This window comes from Musa acuminata, chromosome BXJ1-6 (assembly GCF_036884655.1).
Source record: "Musa acuminata AAA Group cultivar baxijiao chromosome BXJ1-6, Cavendish_Baxijiao_AAA, whole genome shotgun sequence".
Taxonomy (NCBI): Eukaryota; Viridiplantae; Streptophyta; class Magnoliopsida; order Zingiberales; family Musaceae; genus Musa; species Musa acuminata.
In genome coordinates, this window is record NC_088332.1 from 43,803,899 (window position 1) to 43,822,020 (window position 18,122).

The window sequence follows — 18,122 nt, forward strand, 5'->3', positions numbered from 1 at the left end:
GTAACAACTGTAAGTTCACGATTTGGGCCCAGAAACACTTAAGAAAACAGAAACGTTTTTGGAACAAGGCACAAAATTCTTCGATAAATTAGGAAACAATATAAAAATTTCTGCTTCATGTTTCTGGAAACACAAGAAAACAGAAACGTTTTAGAAGGGGGCCCAAAATTCCGTCAACTGGGCCGATGCCCAGCCCAGCTTTCGAGAGACGCTTTCATATGGCTTCACCCATTCCGTCGAACGATCCCCTCTCCCTCCTCCCTCCCCCGTCTCTCCCCACCTCGTGAAAAGGGACTCGTTCGCCGGAGACGAGGAGAGAAAGCGAGTTCGAGATCGAAGCCCTAGTCGTGATCGCTACGAGATCGGATCGCATTTCTGAGCCCCTCTCTTCGTTTCCTCGACAAAGGTGGCGATTCACGTGCGAATTTGGTAGGGCAAGCTCGAGAAAGATCAAAAGTTGGTCGATTGGATCGGCGGAGGACCTCAGATCTGGCGGCAGATTAGATCGGTGGAGGAAGGATGGGCGACTTCAACCTAGCGCTGGTGATCGTGGCGGTGGTCGTGTGCGTGCTGGTTCTCCTCGTCAATGTCTACCTCCTCGTCAATTACCAGCACCCGGACGACGTCAACCAGGCATACTTCCCCAAGCTGGTGGTGGTTCTTGGCCTCTCGGTCGCGGCCATCTCCATTCTGATGCTCCCGGCGGACGTCGCCAATCGCCAGGCCTGTCAGCACGCTATATACAACGGCGCTTGCACTCTCACCCTCCCGATGAAGGCTCTTTGGTTGGTCGTCTACATCGCGGACGCTGTCCTTGTGTTCTTGGTCATACCATTCGCCATGTTCTACTACGAGGGCGATCAGGACAAGTAAATCCATCTTCCTCAATGGAAACCCTAATTTCGTCACTCTTTTTTTAAAATTCTTTTTGTGTTTAGATTTCCTGGTTTTGGAAGGATAACGGACGACTCGTTGCTGCAGGAGTATTGGGAAGAGATTGAAGAGTGCTCTATTGTGGGTCCTGACGTCGGCCGTTGTCTGCGGCCTTGTGCTTGGAATTCTTTATGGTTAGATCCTTCTTCTAAGTCTCTCTTGTTTCCTATAGTTGCTGGTTTTTGTTATCACGTTTGCTTTCATTTTCTTGAAAGATGATGGTTTTTATAGAAGGCACAAAAAAAGGAAAGAAAACACGCGTTGTTATACCGATTTAAGATTGAAATGAAATTGCCTTGATAAGGTGGAAGGTTAGATTTTGGGTTTTTCCTGACGTGAAAGCCCACAGACAAGGAATCAGACGATAGTATTAATTAGCTTTGTCTTGAATGTTAAGTGTGTGTTATTTGTATGGAAACAAGACAAGATTACATTTAAGCGTTGCAGTTACCCATCGTGAGACAGATAATGTAGTCTCATTCTGCAGTTGAGATTTGCGGATCTGAGGGCATATGGGTCATTCTATCTGCTTCAGATAAAGACTTCTGCCATTCGATGTGTATAAGTGATACTAACTGGAGATTTATCATTCCTACTATTCTTATGTAAAGGAGTGCTTCTCTCTGGTTATCCTGTGTTGTTTGTAGCAAAGATGATGCATCCTCCTCCTCCTCTTCCTCTTTCTTATCCTCGTCTCTTCTCTCCACTGTTTCTGTTTGCATCCAGCATCATAGTTCTCATGGATGATCCATCTTTTCCAATTATTTCTATCTTTCACGTACCTGAGTGTCTGGTTTCCATCAGCCATCACCAACTTCAACTCTATGATTTTCTTCTGGCTTCTTATACATGAATTTGTTTGTGCATATTATGATTCTACTGATGGCCCAGCATACCCATCTATGATGCCTTTAGTCAATGTTTCTTTTCTTTTTTTGGTCAATCCAAGTTTGTGATTTTAATTATAACCTTTATTTTGTTGAATTGATTAGTCATGGATTTTGGCAAATCCCCTCCAGTTAAGAATTGCATAAGTTAGGATATCAAGGTGTCATGGGAGATGTGTTTTCTGTTTGGGAACTCATTCTTGATTGTGAAAGTTTCTTTTCTAGGGCTCTATTTCACTCGTGCACTATCTAAGTGCATTAGGAGGTAAGTTTTCTTTTTTTACTCTCCTTGATGAATATTTATCCTTGTGTAGTAGTTATGTTATGATATACTTTATTTGTTAACGTACATACCTCTGTGATTATTGTGCTATCAATGAATCATTAATAATATCTGAATAGAAAAATCTATCACTCCCATTTTTCTAGAACACAGTAATCATACTCAGTGTGATGCAATGAATAGTATTTTATATTCTTTAATATCTTTACCAGATCAAAAAGCATGACCAATACAGATCGGAAAAGCTTCTCGCAACGCGATTTTAATCTTAGTGTTTTAGAACTCAGGAAATTGTTCACAAAGTTATGATCTTCGAATATGGATTTAGAACCTATGAAATTGGTTACAGGAGTCTGCTTTTCTTTATTCACTTCCTGTTCAAGATTCTTGTATGTATTAGTGCAGAATGGAGTATGCTCTTTGCCTAGATGTATCTTCTCTTTATTCTCGATGGTAGTTGTGAACGCTGATCAAAATTACCTTCAAGGCTTGAACCTTCTTTATGAGGGAAACGTTATGAAACATCGTACTCCAAACTCTCTGGAATTTGATTTTTCATCCATGCTTGATTACAGTTAATTGTATATTGTGGTATATAGAAAGCTAAATATTTTCTTTTTCTAATGTCATATTTTTGGTAGCTTTCCAGGCTTTCAGTTTTTTATTCTTAAATACTTTAGGATTTCTTTTCCTCAACTCTGCAGTTCTCTTCTATAACTTTGTAATATTTTCTAATTGTTTCTTTGTCATGGCATCAGGACTCGTTGGTAAAGTGGATTTTACAGTTAGGCACCTTTCTTCATCTGCTTCGAGTTTCCCTAGTTCTTGGTCGACATTCTCAAGTTCTCAACCTTGCATAGGTTCATCGAACCGTCTGGTGACGTTTCTCTTCTTTCTTTAATTTTATTAATACCTATATGGTGCATCAATCTTTGAATTATTTGCTATGTAATATTTATGGCACATATGTATTTAGTTATTCATATTTAATAGTTAAACTAGAGTATGCATTGACAAACAGAAATGAAAACGTTAAAGTTCCTAAGTGCATATTTTGCATGTTTAGTTAATTATATTTTAAAGTCCTGTAGTTGTCTAACGGGTTGCTACTGGTTAAGAAGACTTGACTCAAAATAACCTACCAGAATTATTCTGGACTTCTTGTCTTTTCAGATTCTCAAATAAATTGTGGTTATGCTAATTCAAAGCAATTGAACTGGATCTATACTACATCAAAGTTTTAGGATAATCAAGTCAATTTATGTATCACTTGACTACAACTCATATATAGTCTTGTTAAGTTTGTCAAACTTGATTTCAGTGGAAACAGACTCAAACATTGCGTTGGTGAGGTTTCATCTCGGTATTTAGAAACTACAATGATAAGTAATGAAAAATGCATCTTATCTTGTTTAAACTACCGAATGCATTCATTTCTTCTGAAAGGCCAAGTTATCCCAGCTTTAGCCTATTCCAAACTAATGCTAGAAACATGTTGTAAGGTTATAAGGTTGCATTCATATGTGCATGTGTATAAGGTTGCACGTACATATGGGTTTATATGAGTGATGCATGTTTGTGTATGGAGAGCTTTCACATCCGTGGTCTTTCTCTTGTTGGAATTTGGGATTTTACTCTGTGGCACATCTTTCAATTAGCAGTGAAGGTTTATTTTTTATTTAATGTCATGCTTATGTGTTCTTCTCTCCAGTGTGATGCATATGGAGCACCTGCTTCTTCAGAAACAACCTGGACAATGCGAACCTCCTTTCCAGAATATCTGGTTGCCCTTGCGACAATTGTTGGATCAGTTCTTTTCACTGTATGTTTTATCAACCTAATTCCTTACATCATATTCTTTCCCTCAGATTGAAGTATACTTATTATGAGATTATAAGATTCTGAGAGCGTAAACAGTGTTTATATTGTTAAGTATTTGTGGTATGAAATGGTCCTTCAAACTTCTTTTTTCTTCTAGAAAAAACTCCAGTTGTGGTTTGAAGTTTCAGTATCGATGCAATTTTTTTTAATGTTTGTGGTGTAAAAGTTTTCCCTTTTAGCGAGTCTCTTATCTTAGTATTTTTGTGGTAGATATTTGGTGGTGTGGGGATTGCTTGTCTTCCGCTGGGCCTCATCTTTTCATTCATAAGGCGCCCCAAGGCTGTCATAACTCGGTCACAGTATATCAAGGTTTTGTTCACTGACTCATTTTATATTGTGCATTATCAGCTGATGCCTACAGCAGCACCTGAACATTCACTGGCTCCCTTTCTTGGCCTACCTATGATGAGTAATTTCCTTCAAATCTGATAGGAGGCAACTGAACTAGGAAAAAAAGCTAAAGAACTGAAGAAAGCTATTGAAGCTCTTCATCAAGAGGAGAGAAGTGGTTCTAAGGGTAGAAAATGGCGCAAAAATGTGAAATCTGTTGAAAAGGTGCACTTTGTTTCTATTAAAACCCATTATTTGTTTGGCTAGTTTTTGTTAGCTTTTTCTTCTGGACGCTTGGCCTTTTGATCTGTATTTTCTGTATCAAGCTTATCTTATTAATAGTTTTAAAGTATCTTTATGTTCTTTATTTAATTCTTAGGAGTTGTTTCTTTTGGAAGATGATATGAAAGCTTTGGAAGAAATGTATCCTCAAGGAGAACAGGTGATCATAGTTGAAAATTGTTCTATTTGGTAGGGTTTAGTCTCCTTTTTTTTAAAATAATGTTTTGCACTTCACACTTCTACAGGCAGAGACTCTTTGGGCTCTAACTGTTCTGGGCTACATGGGAAAACTTGTAATAGGTGTCATCGGGTAAGTGCTGTAATTTGATTCTCTTATTAGTTTCTTAAGACACCAGATTATTTCAGGATGCTTCAATTTAGTAATCTAGTTTGACTATTTTAACCGTAAGGAAATTCTTCTCAAACAAGCTAGATTGTATTGAGCACTTGCATCTCTTGGAGCTTTTGTGGTTATTTGATAGATTTTTATATGCCTTAAGCCTGTTCAAACTGTGTGTGTGTGTGTGTGTGAGAGAGAGAGAGAGAGAGAGAGAGAGAGAGAGAGAGAGAGAGAGAGAGAGAGAGAGAGATTATGGTTATGGCCTCTCATAATTGGTTGCAGTGTTTTCTGGATTCAGGTTAATTGTTTCAGTGGCCTGGGTTGCACATATTGTTATATATTTGCTGATCACCCCACCTATTTCTCCTTTCTTAAATGAAGTTTTCATCAAGTTGGATAGTGTCTGGGGTATGTTACATCAGCCACCAGTAGTTTCTTCTTTTATTTCTTGGGCACTTGTCTGACACTTTTTTTGACCAGGCCTGCTAGGTACCGCAGCATTTGCAATTTTCTGTTTCTACCTACTCCTTGCTGTGATTGCTGGGGAGATGATGCTTGGATTGAAGTTGGTTTTCATTACTATACATCCAATGAAGTAATTTACAATGTTCCTTCCTTTTTTTTCCCCACTTTTCATGTTTAGATTTCTGTGTTCTTTTTCCTTGTGCAGATTCCTAATGTCTTTAACTAACTTGTTTTAGGTGGGGAGGAACTCTGATGAACTCCTTTCTTTTCAATGTGGGACTCATCCTGCTTTGTTCCATTAGGTTCGTATCTTAAGATTATGTCAAGCTATATTTGTTACTCAGCTTCATGTCGATAACCCGTATCTAAGTATTGTTTATGTGTCTCATTCCACCTTAATCAAACAAGAGACCTGCTAATAGAACTGAATTGCAAGAATATATGCAAGTGTTTAACAACAACATGGTGCAGGGTGAATTTTGAAATGTAGGTAGCTTGAAGAGCTAACTATGCTTTGGCGTCTTATAAAACTTTTGAATAGAACATAATACATATTCGTGACCATCAAAATCTGCATTTTCATTTTGCTAGAGTCCAATTAAGACCATTTTTTTTTGTGCTTTGCATTTCTCAGTTTTTATTGATACAAGTTGTTGGGTGTTTTAGTTCCATGAATTTTCTCGGCAGATTCAACCTCTCTGGGCGTTCATTTTTGTATTTAACAATCAATTATTTTCTTTGCAGCGTGATTCAGTTCTGCGCCACAGCTTTTGCTTACTATTCGCAAGCAACTGCTGCACAAGAAATTTTTGGCCACACGCTGCAATCTCTACGTGGAATCAAGTATCTATACAAGTGAGTAGAACGTGTCTTTATCCATCACTAAACATTATGAAGCCGTAAAATTACAAATGTCCAGTGATCTTCATTTGGACATATCAAACGGCGGCTAATGGATGGATTTTGGTCTTCATTATGCAGGTACAATGTGTTTCAATATGGTTTTGTTTTCCTGGCCAGTATCACTCTCTTCTGTTACGCTGCATTTGTAAGTTGGACGTCATTTGACATAGCAAGATCTTGAGTTTGCACTTTGTAGTTTTGATCGAAACTCCAATTCTTTCAGGGGTGGAAAAAGAGAAAACCGAGTGGCAGGTTCCAACTGTCAAGTTGATCTCTGGTGCTTGTTGACGTTATGTGAAAAGTTCTTCAACTGCTTTCCGAGTTGTATACGTTGGATGGTTGCATGTATGATCATATACAGGGCACGACCAGTTGACAATGGTCGATGTAAATTATCAACAAATTGGTTTTTTGGATGACTTAAAAGGAGCTCCATAGACTGTTTGGTTCTCGTGGTATCGACATATCTGAAAAAGGTGTTTTATACTTGTATTCTCTGGTAGGTATTGACAGAAAATATTATATATTCGTATACTGGAGGAGTTCGATGCTCGATCATCATTTGTCTAGGGACACTGGAGCAGAGTTTCATTTCACCAAATTTTGTTATCTACCATCGACTTGTTCAATCAAATCGATTATGTATCGAACCTGCAAGTGTTTTGCCCTTCACTTCCCTTGTGGAGTTTTGGGATCGTAAATGGAATTCTACCACATTTTATACTTTTTCTTGGATCGTTATCCTTCACTAAATGAACCATTCTTGGGTACCTTTCTGGGATTTGTTCTGTCAAAAGACAACTTCTATAATGTGAACTCTCTCTCTCTCCCTCTCTCTCGTGGAAGATGATGTTTACTCGCACCAACTGGTAGCGAGCAAGGCCTTTCCATCACATTTGGTCTCACTTCCTCCCCCTACCGCTCCTTTCCCTGCGCAGTAACGAGGAGGCAATGGAAGCATCCGACTTGTTTTCCGTGTGATGCTCTCGACCTGTGATCGCGAGAGAGGAGGTACTAAACCCGTCCATCCCCCCGATTCCCGCGGCCCCTTGGAGCGCGGAGGACCGTGAGATGGTGATCGTCCAGGCGGTGATAAGAAACATTTCCGTTCCGACGAACTAGGGGCAAACCACCGTTTTATCGCAACCGTCCATTCCGCGCAATCATCGGCCCCCAAATATTTCCCTTCCCCGAGTTGCAGACACCCTCGACAACCTCCGAGCATCCTCAACCGCTCGCCGCAACCAACACTCGTGCTCGTTCCCTCCCTCCCGCTTTCTACTCTCCTTTCCTTCCCCTTTTAGTTTGAGGTTCAAAGGGGAGGTCTCCATTAACACACCCCACCCCCTCCCTCCTCCTCCTCCTCCATTGCCCTTTTCCTCCTTCCTTGGCCGCCTTCATGTGGACGTCATGGGAAAAGATTAAGGTGCCTCGCGGCGCCACCGCCATCGCCTCGCCGCGGCTTCCCAATCCCAAGCCCTCCTCCCTCAAGGACGTCCGCGGCCCCCTTGACGAACCCTCCTCCCCCTCCATCGCCAGGAGGCTGTCGCCCAAGGCCGTCCTCCACAGCGTCCGCTCCGCCTCCTCCGTCCTCCGCTCATGGCGGTCCTCCCCGCCCTCCCCCTGCGCGGAGAAGCGGATCGTCCTCTACTTCACCTCCCTCCGCGTCGTCCGCAAGACCTTCGAGGACTGCCGCTTCGTTCGGTCCATCCTCCGCGGCCACCGCGTCGCCGTCGACGAGCGCGACGTCTCCTTGGACGCCGGCTTCCTCGGTGAGCTCGGCCGCATCGTGGGCCGCCGGCGGGGGGTCACCACGCTCCCCCAGGTCTTCATCGGCGGCCGGCACGTCGGCGGCGCCGACGAGATCCGTCATCTCCACGAGACTGGGGAGCTGAGGCGGTACGTGGAGGGGGTGGCCCCGGTGCCCGCCGGCTCCTGCGACGGCTGCGGCGGAGTGCGCTTCGTCATCTGTGCGACCTGTGGCGGGAGCCATAAGTGCTACTCTCACAAGGGAGGTGGCGGAGTCTTCCGGAGCTGTCCCGCCTGCAACGAGAACGGGCTCGTCCGCTGTCCTCAATGCCGTACCTCCCCCGCCATCTGATCGAGATCGGACGGCGGAGAGAGAGCTCAGGGGTTATTAGATGATGCGGGAACAGTCCGAGATGGCGAACGCTTTCGCGTTCGAAACAGTCTCCAAAACCCGCTTCTTTTATTGGGTATATTTAGCTTCTACAAAAAAAATCTCTTATCATACCTTTAATGCACATGAAAACTAAATAAATAAATAATTGTATAAATATATATATATATAGTTCCTTTGTATCAGTATCAGTCGTGTAAATTAGGACCCTCTTCAGTTACAACAATGATGATGAACACAATGAGATTCGTGCTTATAAGAACGATTGATATTTAATAGGATCCTCTTCAATTACGACGATGATTATGGAGAACACAATGAAATTCGTGTTTACAAGAGTGATTGATATTTAATAGGATCCTCGTCGATTACGACGATGATGATGGAGAACACAACAAGATTTGTGCTTACAAAAGTGATTGATATTTAATAGGACCCTCTTCAATTACGACGGTGATGATGATAGAGAGCACAACCAGATTCATGCTTACAAGAGTGAATGATATTTTATAGGACCTAGTTCGATGATGACGATGATAATGAAGAACATAACGAGATTCTTGCTTATAAGAGTAATTGATATTTAATAGGATCCTCTTCGGTTACGACAATGATAATAACAATGGAGAATATAATGAGATTCGTGCTTAGACTGATATTTAATCTCTCACATTTATGTATGTATGTACAGCCCTGCGAAGATATTACAGCATATATTAAACATCTTTGCAAGATTGCGCACGATTAAGGAAGCAGTTAATTGGTTGTCTTGAGAGAAGGATCGTTGTAGCTGTGGCAAATGTTAATTGGATGTGGTAAGATGAGAGGTGGCTCCGAGTGAAGCTATAACGTCTGCTACACTCGTGAGAAGATTAAAAGAACAGTTGAGGGGGTTTTGTATTTTTATTTTTATGGGTCAATTCATATGGTAGGAAGCTCTGTATGTATATTTAGAGATGTTAGTCGTGAATGAACAAACAAAGCAGCTGTATTCAATCAATCACGAGAAAAGTAGGAAACAGATGGTATTCACTCTCCAAGAGCAGATCATGCCTTCTTTACCTTGTAGCAAGCAAGATTGATCAAGGAACTCAGTGTCAGGCCTTTTTGTGTCTTCCATTTCCCAGGCTCACTTCCTAGCTAATATCTGAACAACCTCTCTCTCTCTCTCTCTCTCTCTCTCTCTCTCTCCTCTTTATTTATTTATTTTTTTAGAACTGGGGGGTCCTTCTCTTTTCTCTTCTGGTGAATTTGCCTTTTTCATCAATGAATAGCTAACTTTTTTGCTTAAAGAAAATTTTACAGAACAGTTTGAAACATGAAAATAAGAGTCCTAATTTTCCATTTATGCATTCGCAATGCCAACCCTCTCAACATTTAGTAACAGCTTGAAATGTTAGCAATGACATTCTTAATTCTACAGGGAGAAGCATCCCATGTTCTTAAACTGTGTAGGTAACACCAATTAAAGGACAATACAGAATAAATATTAACAAATTGAATAATTCCATGAGGAAGCTTGAAAATGCTTGAAGGCTCTGATTGAAAAAGATTGTAATAAATTTTGTTTCAGATGTGATTAAAAACATGCTAGGGGAAAAAATGTTTTTTTCTTCTCCTCATATGAAAATCTTTTCGTCAACGGCCATGCTTCAAAAAGTTGTTTATATAAATTACAGAAATGAGCCTAAATGAACGATTCAAAGCTTCTGCTGCCGCCTGTCAACTGGTATTTCATTCACACATCTTTTGCAGCGTCCGTCTTCTGAGGAATGCACCCAATATTTTTGTTGTTCCACCTGTGTATATAATTTTCACAAACCTTGTATAAATATGTACACAATGCTTCCTGCATGTAAATTTGATCCACTTCCAGTTACATCTTTGCTATGTGGGATCATCATCTTCAGCCACTTCTTGAATCTTGAATGAGAACGTGTCGAGACAATAATGACAAGTTTATGTACTCGGAGGGCCTGCTCTTCCGAGAGCTTTGTTGTGAAGATCCATGGAATCACAGTGGCTTGGATCGAGGCACAGTGCTGCCTCGCAATCTCGCAAGGTGGATGCGGTGTCTCCCATCGAGTCATAGAATGCAGCACGCAAGTGAAGCAGCTGTAGGTCTGGCTTGAAAGCGATTGCCTGCGAGAGCTCAGCTATTGCTTCCTCTTCCTTATTGTCATCCATCAGAACTGGAAAATGGGAAAACTTGAAATGTAAGTCATCATCTTGGCAACACTTGATGCTTGTTGGACTGAATCATATGTAGGGATCATCATAACTTGCATGTGCATGCAAGGTAAGTGATCACTACTGAAGCAAAAGTAGGTAGAAGCCGTATGTGCATGCAAAAAAGGCATCATCATCATAACTTGTCAATGCATAAAATAATAATCTAAAACTTGTAAGGACAACCACTCGGACAAGCAACAGCTGAAGAATTGTCACTGAATCTTCTATGAAGTTTTCACTTAAATTGACTGGTATATTGTAAAAAAGTATTAGGACAAATCAATATGAAATCCTTCAACATTCGCTATCTAGTCGACATTGCTATTAAGATGCAATGGCAAGAATACTTTGAAATGCAGAATTGCGCACATACTATGAGAATCGACCAAAGTCTATTGGGCCTCAGGCTCATATAACAGAGTTGAACATGAACAAGGCTGAATTCCTTGTTCAGCCAGAATGACAGAAAAGACAGATGTGCTTTAACAACTTGTAACTTCACCGTTTAAAGAAGTGGAAAATGGGACATAAATTTCATATATTTATCAAGTTAAAATTACCAAACGTAATGACATAATTGAGTTAGAGTACCAAATGCAAACTAGACTATGCTTAAACAGGATAAAACAAACATATTGAGAGGGCTTCCACGAAGACTACTAAGCTTGAAAATTTTGACAACATAGTGACAAGTTTTAAGTTTAATGAACCTATTCCTTGGTTAAGGACGATCCTATTCTAAGCTGAGTGATTCTTGATAAGATGTTATATTCTTTGTAATTCTTTTTCTCTTATTATAACTAAAATTACATTCAGGAATGAAAAAAGATAACCAAGATTCTGCTGTGCTTAATCAACTCACCTGCAGCCCTGTATCTGTAAGGGTACGTCCTCAGGGGATCTAGCTTAGTTGCCATATTAAGATCACTCTTTGCCATGTCACGATCACAGTATTCTGATCGCTTTTCATATGCTGATGCATTGTTCTTTGCTTTTTCTATCAACTTTGTCATCTCATCATAAGCAGCTTTTTTCTGATTCTTAAGGTAGTAAACCCGTGCCAGACCCTGATGTGCACGAGTATGCTTTATACCAAGTGCCTTCAAGTAGCATTCTGCGGCTTCATCCAGCATATCACAGTCCACATATATGCTTCCCATATTATTGTGTGCCTGAAGGAGTATTTCCACAGATTTTAGTGTTATATCATACTTCAATGCAAATTTATGAAGAAAATTTATAAATAGTACTGTCGGCTTGTTCATACTTGACCCTTCCGAAGGTTATCTGAAGCACAACTATTAGCTTGTTCGAGTAGTTGAATGACATAAGATGAAGATGTGGGATCTAGATTAGAATCTGCTAGAGCATATGCCTTCAGGAAAAATGCTTCAAATGATCTCTGAACAGAGATAGACTCCTCAGCTTTGGCTAATGCTTCATCACGATGTCCAGTGTCATATAAGATCCATCCTTCATAAACAAGCCTTTCATGATCATGGATTGAATGATTCCGAGCCAGACGTAGACTATTCATTGCAGCCTTTTGGCAATTCAACCTAAATAAGAAAGCACTATCAGCATAGTTTGATGCTGTCAAACAACAGGAGCTGCACGTGTCAAAGTTATTAAGCCACTTCTTTTGTTCTGCATAAATTGAAATACTCAATACTCGGGAAAATTGGTTACCTAAAAGTCGGTGGACTATAGGCAGCAACCAAACAGTAAATTAAAACAAAAGAGTTTATGAACCACTACTAATCTCCAACTAAAAAGCTCAACATGAACATGATATGATCACCCTATTGTTAGATCGATTGCCTACTCAAAGTCCGCTCAAGAATCAAGTTTCAATTGATATTTAAAGCTACATAAAAGAAAATAGTCATAGTTGGTACACATTGGTCTAGTGAGCTCAAATTCCTCACAGCTGTAACACACTTCCAAAGCTACAAAATACTATGGTTAAGCAATAAATCCTTGGTCTCTTCTATTTGTAGATATCTCACATAATTGAACCCTACCAATTTAATGTTCATTTCAATAAATGTTTTACATCCATCTTATACAAGTGTCAACCTGTCGAAGGATTCAAACCAATGATGGAACAATCATCGCAACAATGAGTTATCACAAATGCTAAATTGTACTAATTCCATCGAGGACTGTTACATTATGTTGGTAAAAAATTAAAATTTTAACTGAAGTGACAATATACCTCAATATTATTCGACATATTGTCAAACCACAGTTGGGACTTACCACTTTGTTGTTATTGTTGTTGTTGTGTATATTATCAAACCAGCAGCACAGATGATACACTTGCTATAGCACGATATTTAAATACATAAATTAGAAAGAGCAGTTAAGCTTTGACCATCAGTCAAATATCTTTCATGTTAGTTAAATAATCGACTCCAGCACTACCAAAGCCAATTCCCAAGACCTTGTTGATACACCCCATAACCAATTGACCTATAAATAAGACAACACAAAAGGCAAAAAAAAGGGAAAGAAAGATGCATATCATTTCAATTTACTAATAACAGTATCTGGTCCAGATTTGGTCCTTGTAAACCTACCTTTAAATATTTTACTTTTGCTCAGTGCTCAGCACTATGATTGGTATCATGGAAGAGTACATGTCGTCCACTGCTCTTTCAAGTTATATAATCTATCTCTAATCATATGGCTAAAAAAAAATCTTTTCATGGTAGTACTATTCCACAACCACTTTACTAACAGAAATATGTTCATTCAATATCTAGTATGCAGAATTCTGTAAATTCTAGCATAATATATTACCCTATCCAAATGGAGAGATGAAAACACTTCATTTATTATCCATTATGACGTATAGGAGGTTACAAAAGGTCCCCCAAAAATGATTTACTAGGCAATAACATGTTAGCAACTGATAAGCAAGGAATGAAACAGAGCCAATAGCTTATTGAGAATTGTCAAATACATCCATCTATTCTATATAGTTATATCCTAATCCAAATGGCTGGAAAAAAACATGTCATTTATTATCCATCAGGACATATAGTAGGATCCAGAAAACTTCCCTAATATAATTTACTAGGCAATAGCAAGTTAGCAACAGATAAACAATGAGACCGATAGAGCTACAGCTTAGAAAGAATTGTAACAAAATCTTTCATCGGATGTGATATTGATAAGGAATTTCCGTTAGAGAAATAAATGGTTGGGCAGCAACATGAAGTTTCAGCAAACATCATCAATTTTCTCCATAGTGATCATTGAAAATATCAAAGGTACCTTAATCACAATTTTTTGGCAAAGACTTTGTGCATGAACTGCTTACCGTAGCAACAGAAGCGACTGCCTAAACCTTAAGCTGCTATTCGCAGGCTCTTTAGCCAACATCTGGTGCACCACAGCAAGAGAACCAATGTCATCCACTGCAGACCACCGGTCATAGAGCTGCATCCAACAATCAGCCATGTCCCACTGCTTCCCATGCTGCTGGAGGATCTCAATCAACTGGTCCCCGTGCAGTTTGCCATGAAACATCAAGTAACTGGGGTCCAGTGTCATCAGCGCCCTTGTATCCTGCACCGCCCCCTCGTAATCCTCGAGTGCCAGACAGAACCATGCACGAAGCTCAAGGCAATCGGTCGAGACCTTGAACCCGATGATCTTGTTGACCTCTGCAATGGCTGCACCAACCTTGCCATTCTCCATTAAAGCAATTGCCCGGTACTTGTAAGGGTAAGCGAGGGTCGGGTCTAGCTCAGTGGCGACCCTCAGATCCGACATCTTCTCTTTGCCATTGCAATACAATGATCTCTCCTGGTACATCCATCCCACAGGCTCAAAATCATCAATGAGGCTACTGGCCAGCTTATAAGCAGAATATTTGTGCCCCTTCTTAAATTTGGCCCTTGCAACACCGATGCGGGAATACACATGCCCCTCGGAAGCTGCCTCTCCGAACCACCTCTGGGCGTCCTTGTACTCACCCCTCTCGAGCATTACGCATCCCAACTGGTGCAAAGCTAGCTGTTTTTGCCACCCAGGAGTGGCGCACTCCACCAACCTCTCCAATAACATCACCGTGGTATTGGATTTCATGTCCTCCTCCATGGCCACCTGACTCAAGAAATGGTAGAGCAAGAACGAAGCATGGTCGGCTGCCTCTAACCGCTCCCTTCCCTCCTGGGTGCAGAGCAGCCTCGTTATGTCAGGGTCGCTGAGGGATCTGGGGAGCTCACGGAGGAACACCTGAAGGCAAGCAGCGACGAGGAGGTACGCGGTCTCCTCTAGCCCGTACTCAACGAGAAGTAGGGCGTCGTCGAGGTTGCGCACCAAAGATGCCATCTTCGCGTCGCAGGCGGACTTGAGGCCTTCACAGCAAAACTTGTTGGCAAATGCAAGGAGCTCGAGAACGGTGTCGGGTGGGAACTCGTCCAGGCGACCGGTGCGGCTGAAGACGTCGACGGCCTTCATCCCGCGGACGGAGATGCCATTGTGGGAGAAGCTGATGCGCTCCCGCTGGGCCTCTGCGAAGCCACCATAGAGCAAGGTGGAGAGGGGCTTGGAGAGGGCGGCAATGCTGGAGCGGACGCAGGGTACCTCATCATCGCCAATACAAAACCAGACATCGGCGTCTTCAATCTCTTCTTGTCCATGGCGGCGGGGGGCGGGGACAGAGGCGGAGGAGGAGGGAGAGGGATCGGGAGGGGGATGGCGGCAGGGGCAGAGGAGGTCAGAGGAGGAGGATGGGGAGAGGAGGGCGGCACGGGGGCATTCTAGTGCGGGGGAGGTGGGGGAGCAGGAGGAGAGGGGGGAGGGGGATGGGAGGAGCTGGTCCTCCCGGCGCTCGAAGCGGAGCCAGGCGGAGAGGACGACGCGATGGTGGGCGTTGGGGGCGTGGAGGCGCGCGGAGCGAAGGCTCCGGCGGAGTAGCTTGGGATCGGCGACGGGGCGGAAGAGGGAGAGCTGCTCAAGGTGGAGGTCGCAGAGGAGGAGGAGGCGCTCGTCGCCGGCGCCAGCGTCGGTTTCAGCTTTGGTGGTGGAGGAGAGGCGCCGGAATGAGTCGGAGAGGGCGGAGACAGGGTCGACGTGGCGGAGGAAGGGGTCGACGGGGGGGTCGATGTGGTCAGCAGAGGGGAGGCCGAAGGGGAGGAGCGAGTCAGGGAGGAGGGAAGGGGTATAGTGGTTGCGGCCGCCGCCATTGTTGCCCCCCTGGATGGATTTGGAGCGGAGGGACGCGACGTGGCGGAGGAGGGGCTTCTCGCACGACGATGACGAGGACGAGGACGACGCCGGAGCGTTGGCGTTCGACGCCGACTGATTCACGGCGTAGACCTGCGTGCCTTTGCATCCATCGATCAGCTTCAGGCTGCGAAGCGTCGTCAACAAATGGTTCTTCTGCATCGTCGTCTTCTCGTCTTCCTTCCCTTCTCTTCTTGGCACCCTCAATCTACCTCTCTCTCCTCTACAGGAAAAAGCAAGAAGAAAAAGAAAGAGTCGGCGTAACGGCCGGCCAAGCGTCCAAACACCACCGCAGAGGGGAGAGAGAGATAGAGAGAGAGAGAGAGAGAGAGAGAGGTGGAAGAAGGAAAGGATCGAGGGGCTCAAGGAGGGAGAAACATTTCCACTTTACTCTTTTCCTTTTCCTTCTCAAGAAAGATGGTACCTTTATGGTTGGGCCGGAGGTGTGTTGATGGGGTAGAAGAGATGGATGATGGATCTCTTCTTCTTCTTCTTCCTTCTTCCTTCTTCCTTCTTCCTTCTTCTTCTGTCTCTCTCTCTCTCTCTCCAGTTGTGTGTGTAGAAATGATGGAGGGATATATGAGTCAGAGGGTAAAGAGGATCGGATGGATCAACCGCTGTGGAGGGAAGGGAAGGTTGGTTGCGTCAAAAGAGGAGGAGGAGGAGGGGCGCGGATGTCGGCCTCTCTCTCTCTATCTCTCTCTCCCCCTCTCCCTCCTCTCTGCTTCCCTTCTCCCCGCATCGGTCGTTCGTCGCCCCCATGAATGGTAACTCCAACAGCCTCCCTATTAAAGTCTGTACCATAGTGCACATTTCACTACAATTTCCCCCCACAGCATATCCATCGTTACAATATTACCACCGTTACTATCCATTTAAAAAACCTAAAATAAATCAATTTTAATGATATTTAATTATTTTATTCTAATTTAAAACGTCTAATAATTTTAATATTTTGAATTATATCTGGCGACGAGGGCAAGAAGAAGTCCCCCACAGGGAGGGAAACAAAAAGCTGTTACGTGTGGCGCATTCCGTTGCCAGCTGAGCGGGGGTAAACTCGGCCGTATGCCCGAATGGAGAGCCAGCTTCCATGGATGTGGCACAGCTATCGGTCCCACGACGCCGGACCCACGCTATAAATTATCAGGTCCCATTTGTCGTCATTACTCGCGCCAAGCTTGCAGATCAGACCACCGTGGATGCAGGACGGATCTCTCGAACTCGCTTTCCTGTGATCTCGCGGATTTATATATATATATATATATATATATATATATATATATATATATATATATATATATATATATATATTAGTTAGAAGAGATAATGGGGATTGAATCAAATTTGAAAGGGATTTTATAGGAAGGAATTCTCACATCGAGGTCTTCATCGGTAGATTCTTCTGGAAACGGTCGGTGACGACGAAAAGGCAGTGCCGAGGGCACGCATTTCAAGCTCAGCCAAAAACGGATGGAAAAGGACACCGAGAAAAGGAGACGACGAGAAGGAGCATTCTTGCCAGCAGCATCACACCTTGGGAAAGCAAAAGGTTGATCTTTTAGAGAGGTCTACACTGTGTTTTCTCTCATGCTGCTCCTGTTCTGCACATTATGCCATATAAATCCAACACCAACCTTAACTGATTGAACTGCAGGAGGACAACCCAAGAAAATGATTTGCTACCAAGAAGCATAGTAACTTCATATACAACATGCAAGAGAGAGAGAGAGACAGAGAGAGAAAACAGGCTGTCATTAATACAGCTATCATGTACTGATAAAAACCAGCAAATACTCATTGTGAACCAAGTAGCAAAAACAAAGACATCAACAAATCATCTAAAGCCAGCAGACTTCACATGACTTGTGTATGCCAAGAAAAGATCCCTCTCTTATTTACTGAAATGTGGTCCTTGAAAATGTTCACCAGTCTGCCATTATGCCATTCATTAGCCGCCAATAAGAACCACTTTCCCATCTCTGTCAACCAATGCTTGATGTTCTGGTGATCAATTGCACAGCCACATATATATATATATATTTATAGGATAGAAGTGAAGACTTGAAACAGAAAATTTTGATGGGTTATCAGTACAGTACAGTAAAATAGATGAAAGAGAACTTTCAATTGTTATCAGATCTTCAGATGTCATAATCAGGCTAGCAAAAGATTTGGCACTAAGCATGCCAAACGAAAAAGGAT

At 42.4% G+C, this 18,122-nt stretch overlaps 3 protein-coding genes across 3 annotated transcripts; 2 read left to right on the forward strand and 1 right to left on the reverse strand.

The window, feature by feature from the left end:
- Window positions 1–241: 241 nt before the first annotated feature.
- Window positions 242–6,755, forward strand: LOC135677206 (LIMR family protein Os06g0128200-like). Its single transcript, XM_065189260.1, has 14 exons — window positions 242–869; window positions 982–1,067; window positions 2,862–2,980; window positions 3,815–3,925; window positions 4,195–4,293; window positions 4,417–4,539; window positions 4,694–4,756; window positions 4,842–4,906; window positions 5,235–5,344; window positions 5,417–5,531; window positions 5,638–5,703; window positions 6,146–6,256; window positions 6,383–6,449; window positions 6,528–6,755. Exons 1-14 carry the CDS (start codon window positions 520–522, stop codon window positions 6,573–6,575), a joined length of 1,533 nt encoding a protein of 510 aa, XP_065045332.1. The 5' UTR covers window positions 242–519; the 3' UTR covers window positions 6,576–6,755.
- Window positions 6,756–7,202: 447 nt separating this feature from the next.
- Window positions 7,203–8,557, forward strand: LOC135677877 (uncharacterized protein At5g39865-like). The gene has a single exon (XM_065190290.1). The coding sequence runs from the start codon at window positions 7,704–7,706 to the stop codon at window positions 8,403–8,405; it is 702 nt and encodes a 233-aa protein (XP_065046362.1). The 5' UTR covers window positions 7,203–7,703; the 3' UTR covers window positions 8,406–8,557.
- A 1,429-nt stretch (window positions 8,558–9,986) lies between these two features.
- On the reverse strand, window positions 9,987–16,689 carry LOC135677207 (ethylene-overproduction protein 1-like). Its single transcript, XM_065189261.1, has 4 exons — window positions 14,005–16,689; window positions 11,944–12,235; window positions 11,539–11,848; window positions 9,987–10,636 (listed from the first exon to the last, which is right to left on the reverse strand). The coding sequence occupies exons 1-4, from the start codon at window positions 16,077–16,079 to the stop codon at window positions 10,404–10,406; spliced, it is 2,910 nt and encodes a 969-aa protein (XP_065045333.1). The 5' UTR covers window positions 16,080–16,689; the 3' UTR covers window positions 9,987–10,403.
- Window positions 16,690–18,122: the final 1,433 nt, after the last annotated feature.

Excerpts from the sequence above, each read along its gene's own strand:
- LOC135677877 (XM_065190290.1), top strand. The coding sequence starts at position 7,704 with ATGTGGACGTCATGGGAAAAGATTAAGGTGCCTCGCGGCGCCACCGCC.
- LOC135677207 (XM_065189261.1), bottom strand. The coding sequence starts at position 16,079 with ATGCAGAAGAACCATTTGTTGACGACGCTTCGCAGCCTGAAGCTGATC. Across the intron at positions 11,849-11,943 it reads ATAACCTTCGGAAGGGTCAA|GCACACAATAATATGGGAAG; the intron begins GTATGAACAAGC and ends ATACTCCTTCAG. Across the intron at positions 10,637-11,538 it reads TTACAGATACAGGGCTGCAG|TTCTGATGGATGACAATAAG; the intron begins GTGAGTTGATTA and ends CCCATTTTCCAG.
- LOC135677206 (XM_065189260.1), top strand. The coding sequence starts at position 520 with ATGGGCGACTTCAACCTAGCGCTGGTGATCGTGGCGGTGGTCGTGTGC. Across the intron at positions 3,926-4,194 it reads TTGGATCAGTTCTTTTCACT|ATATTTGGTGGTGTGGGGAT; the intron begins GTATGTTTTATC and ends TTTTTGTGGTAG. Across the intron at positions 4,294-4,416 it reads CTCGGTCACAGTATATCAAG|GAGGCAACTGAACTAGGAAA; the intron begins GTTTTGTTCACT and ends CAAATCTGATAG.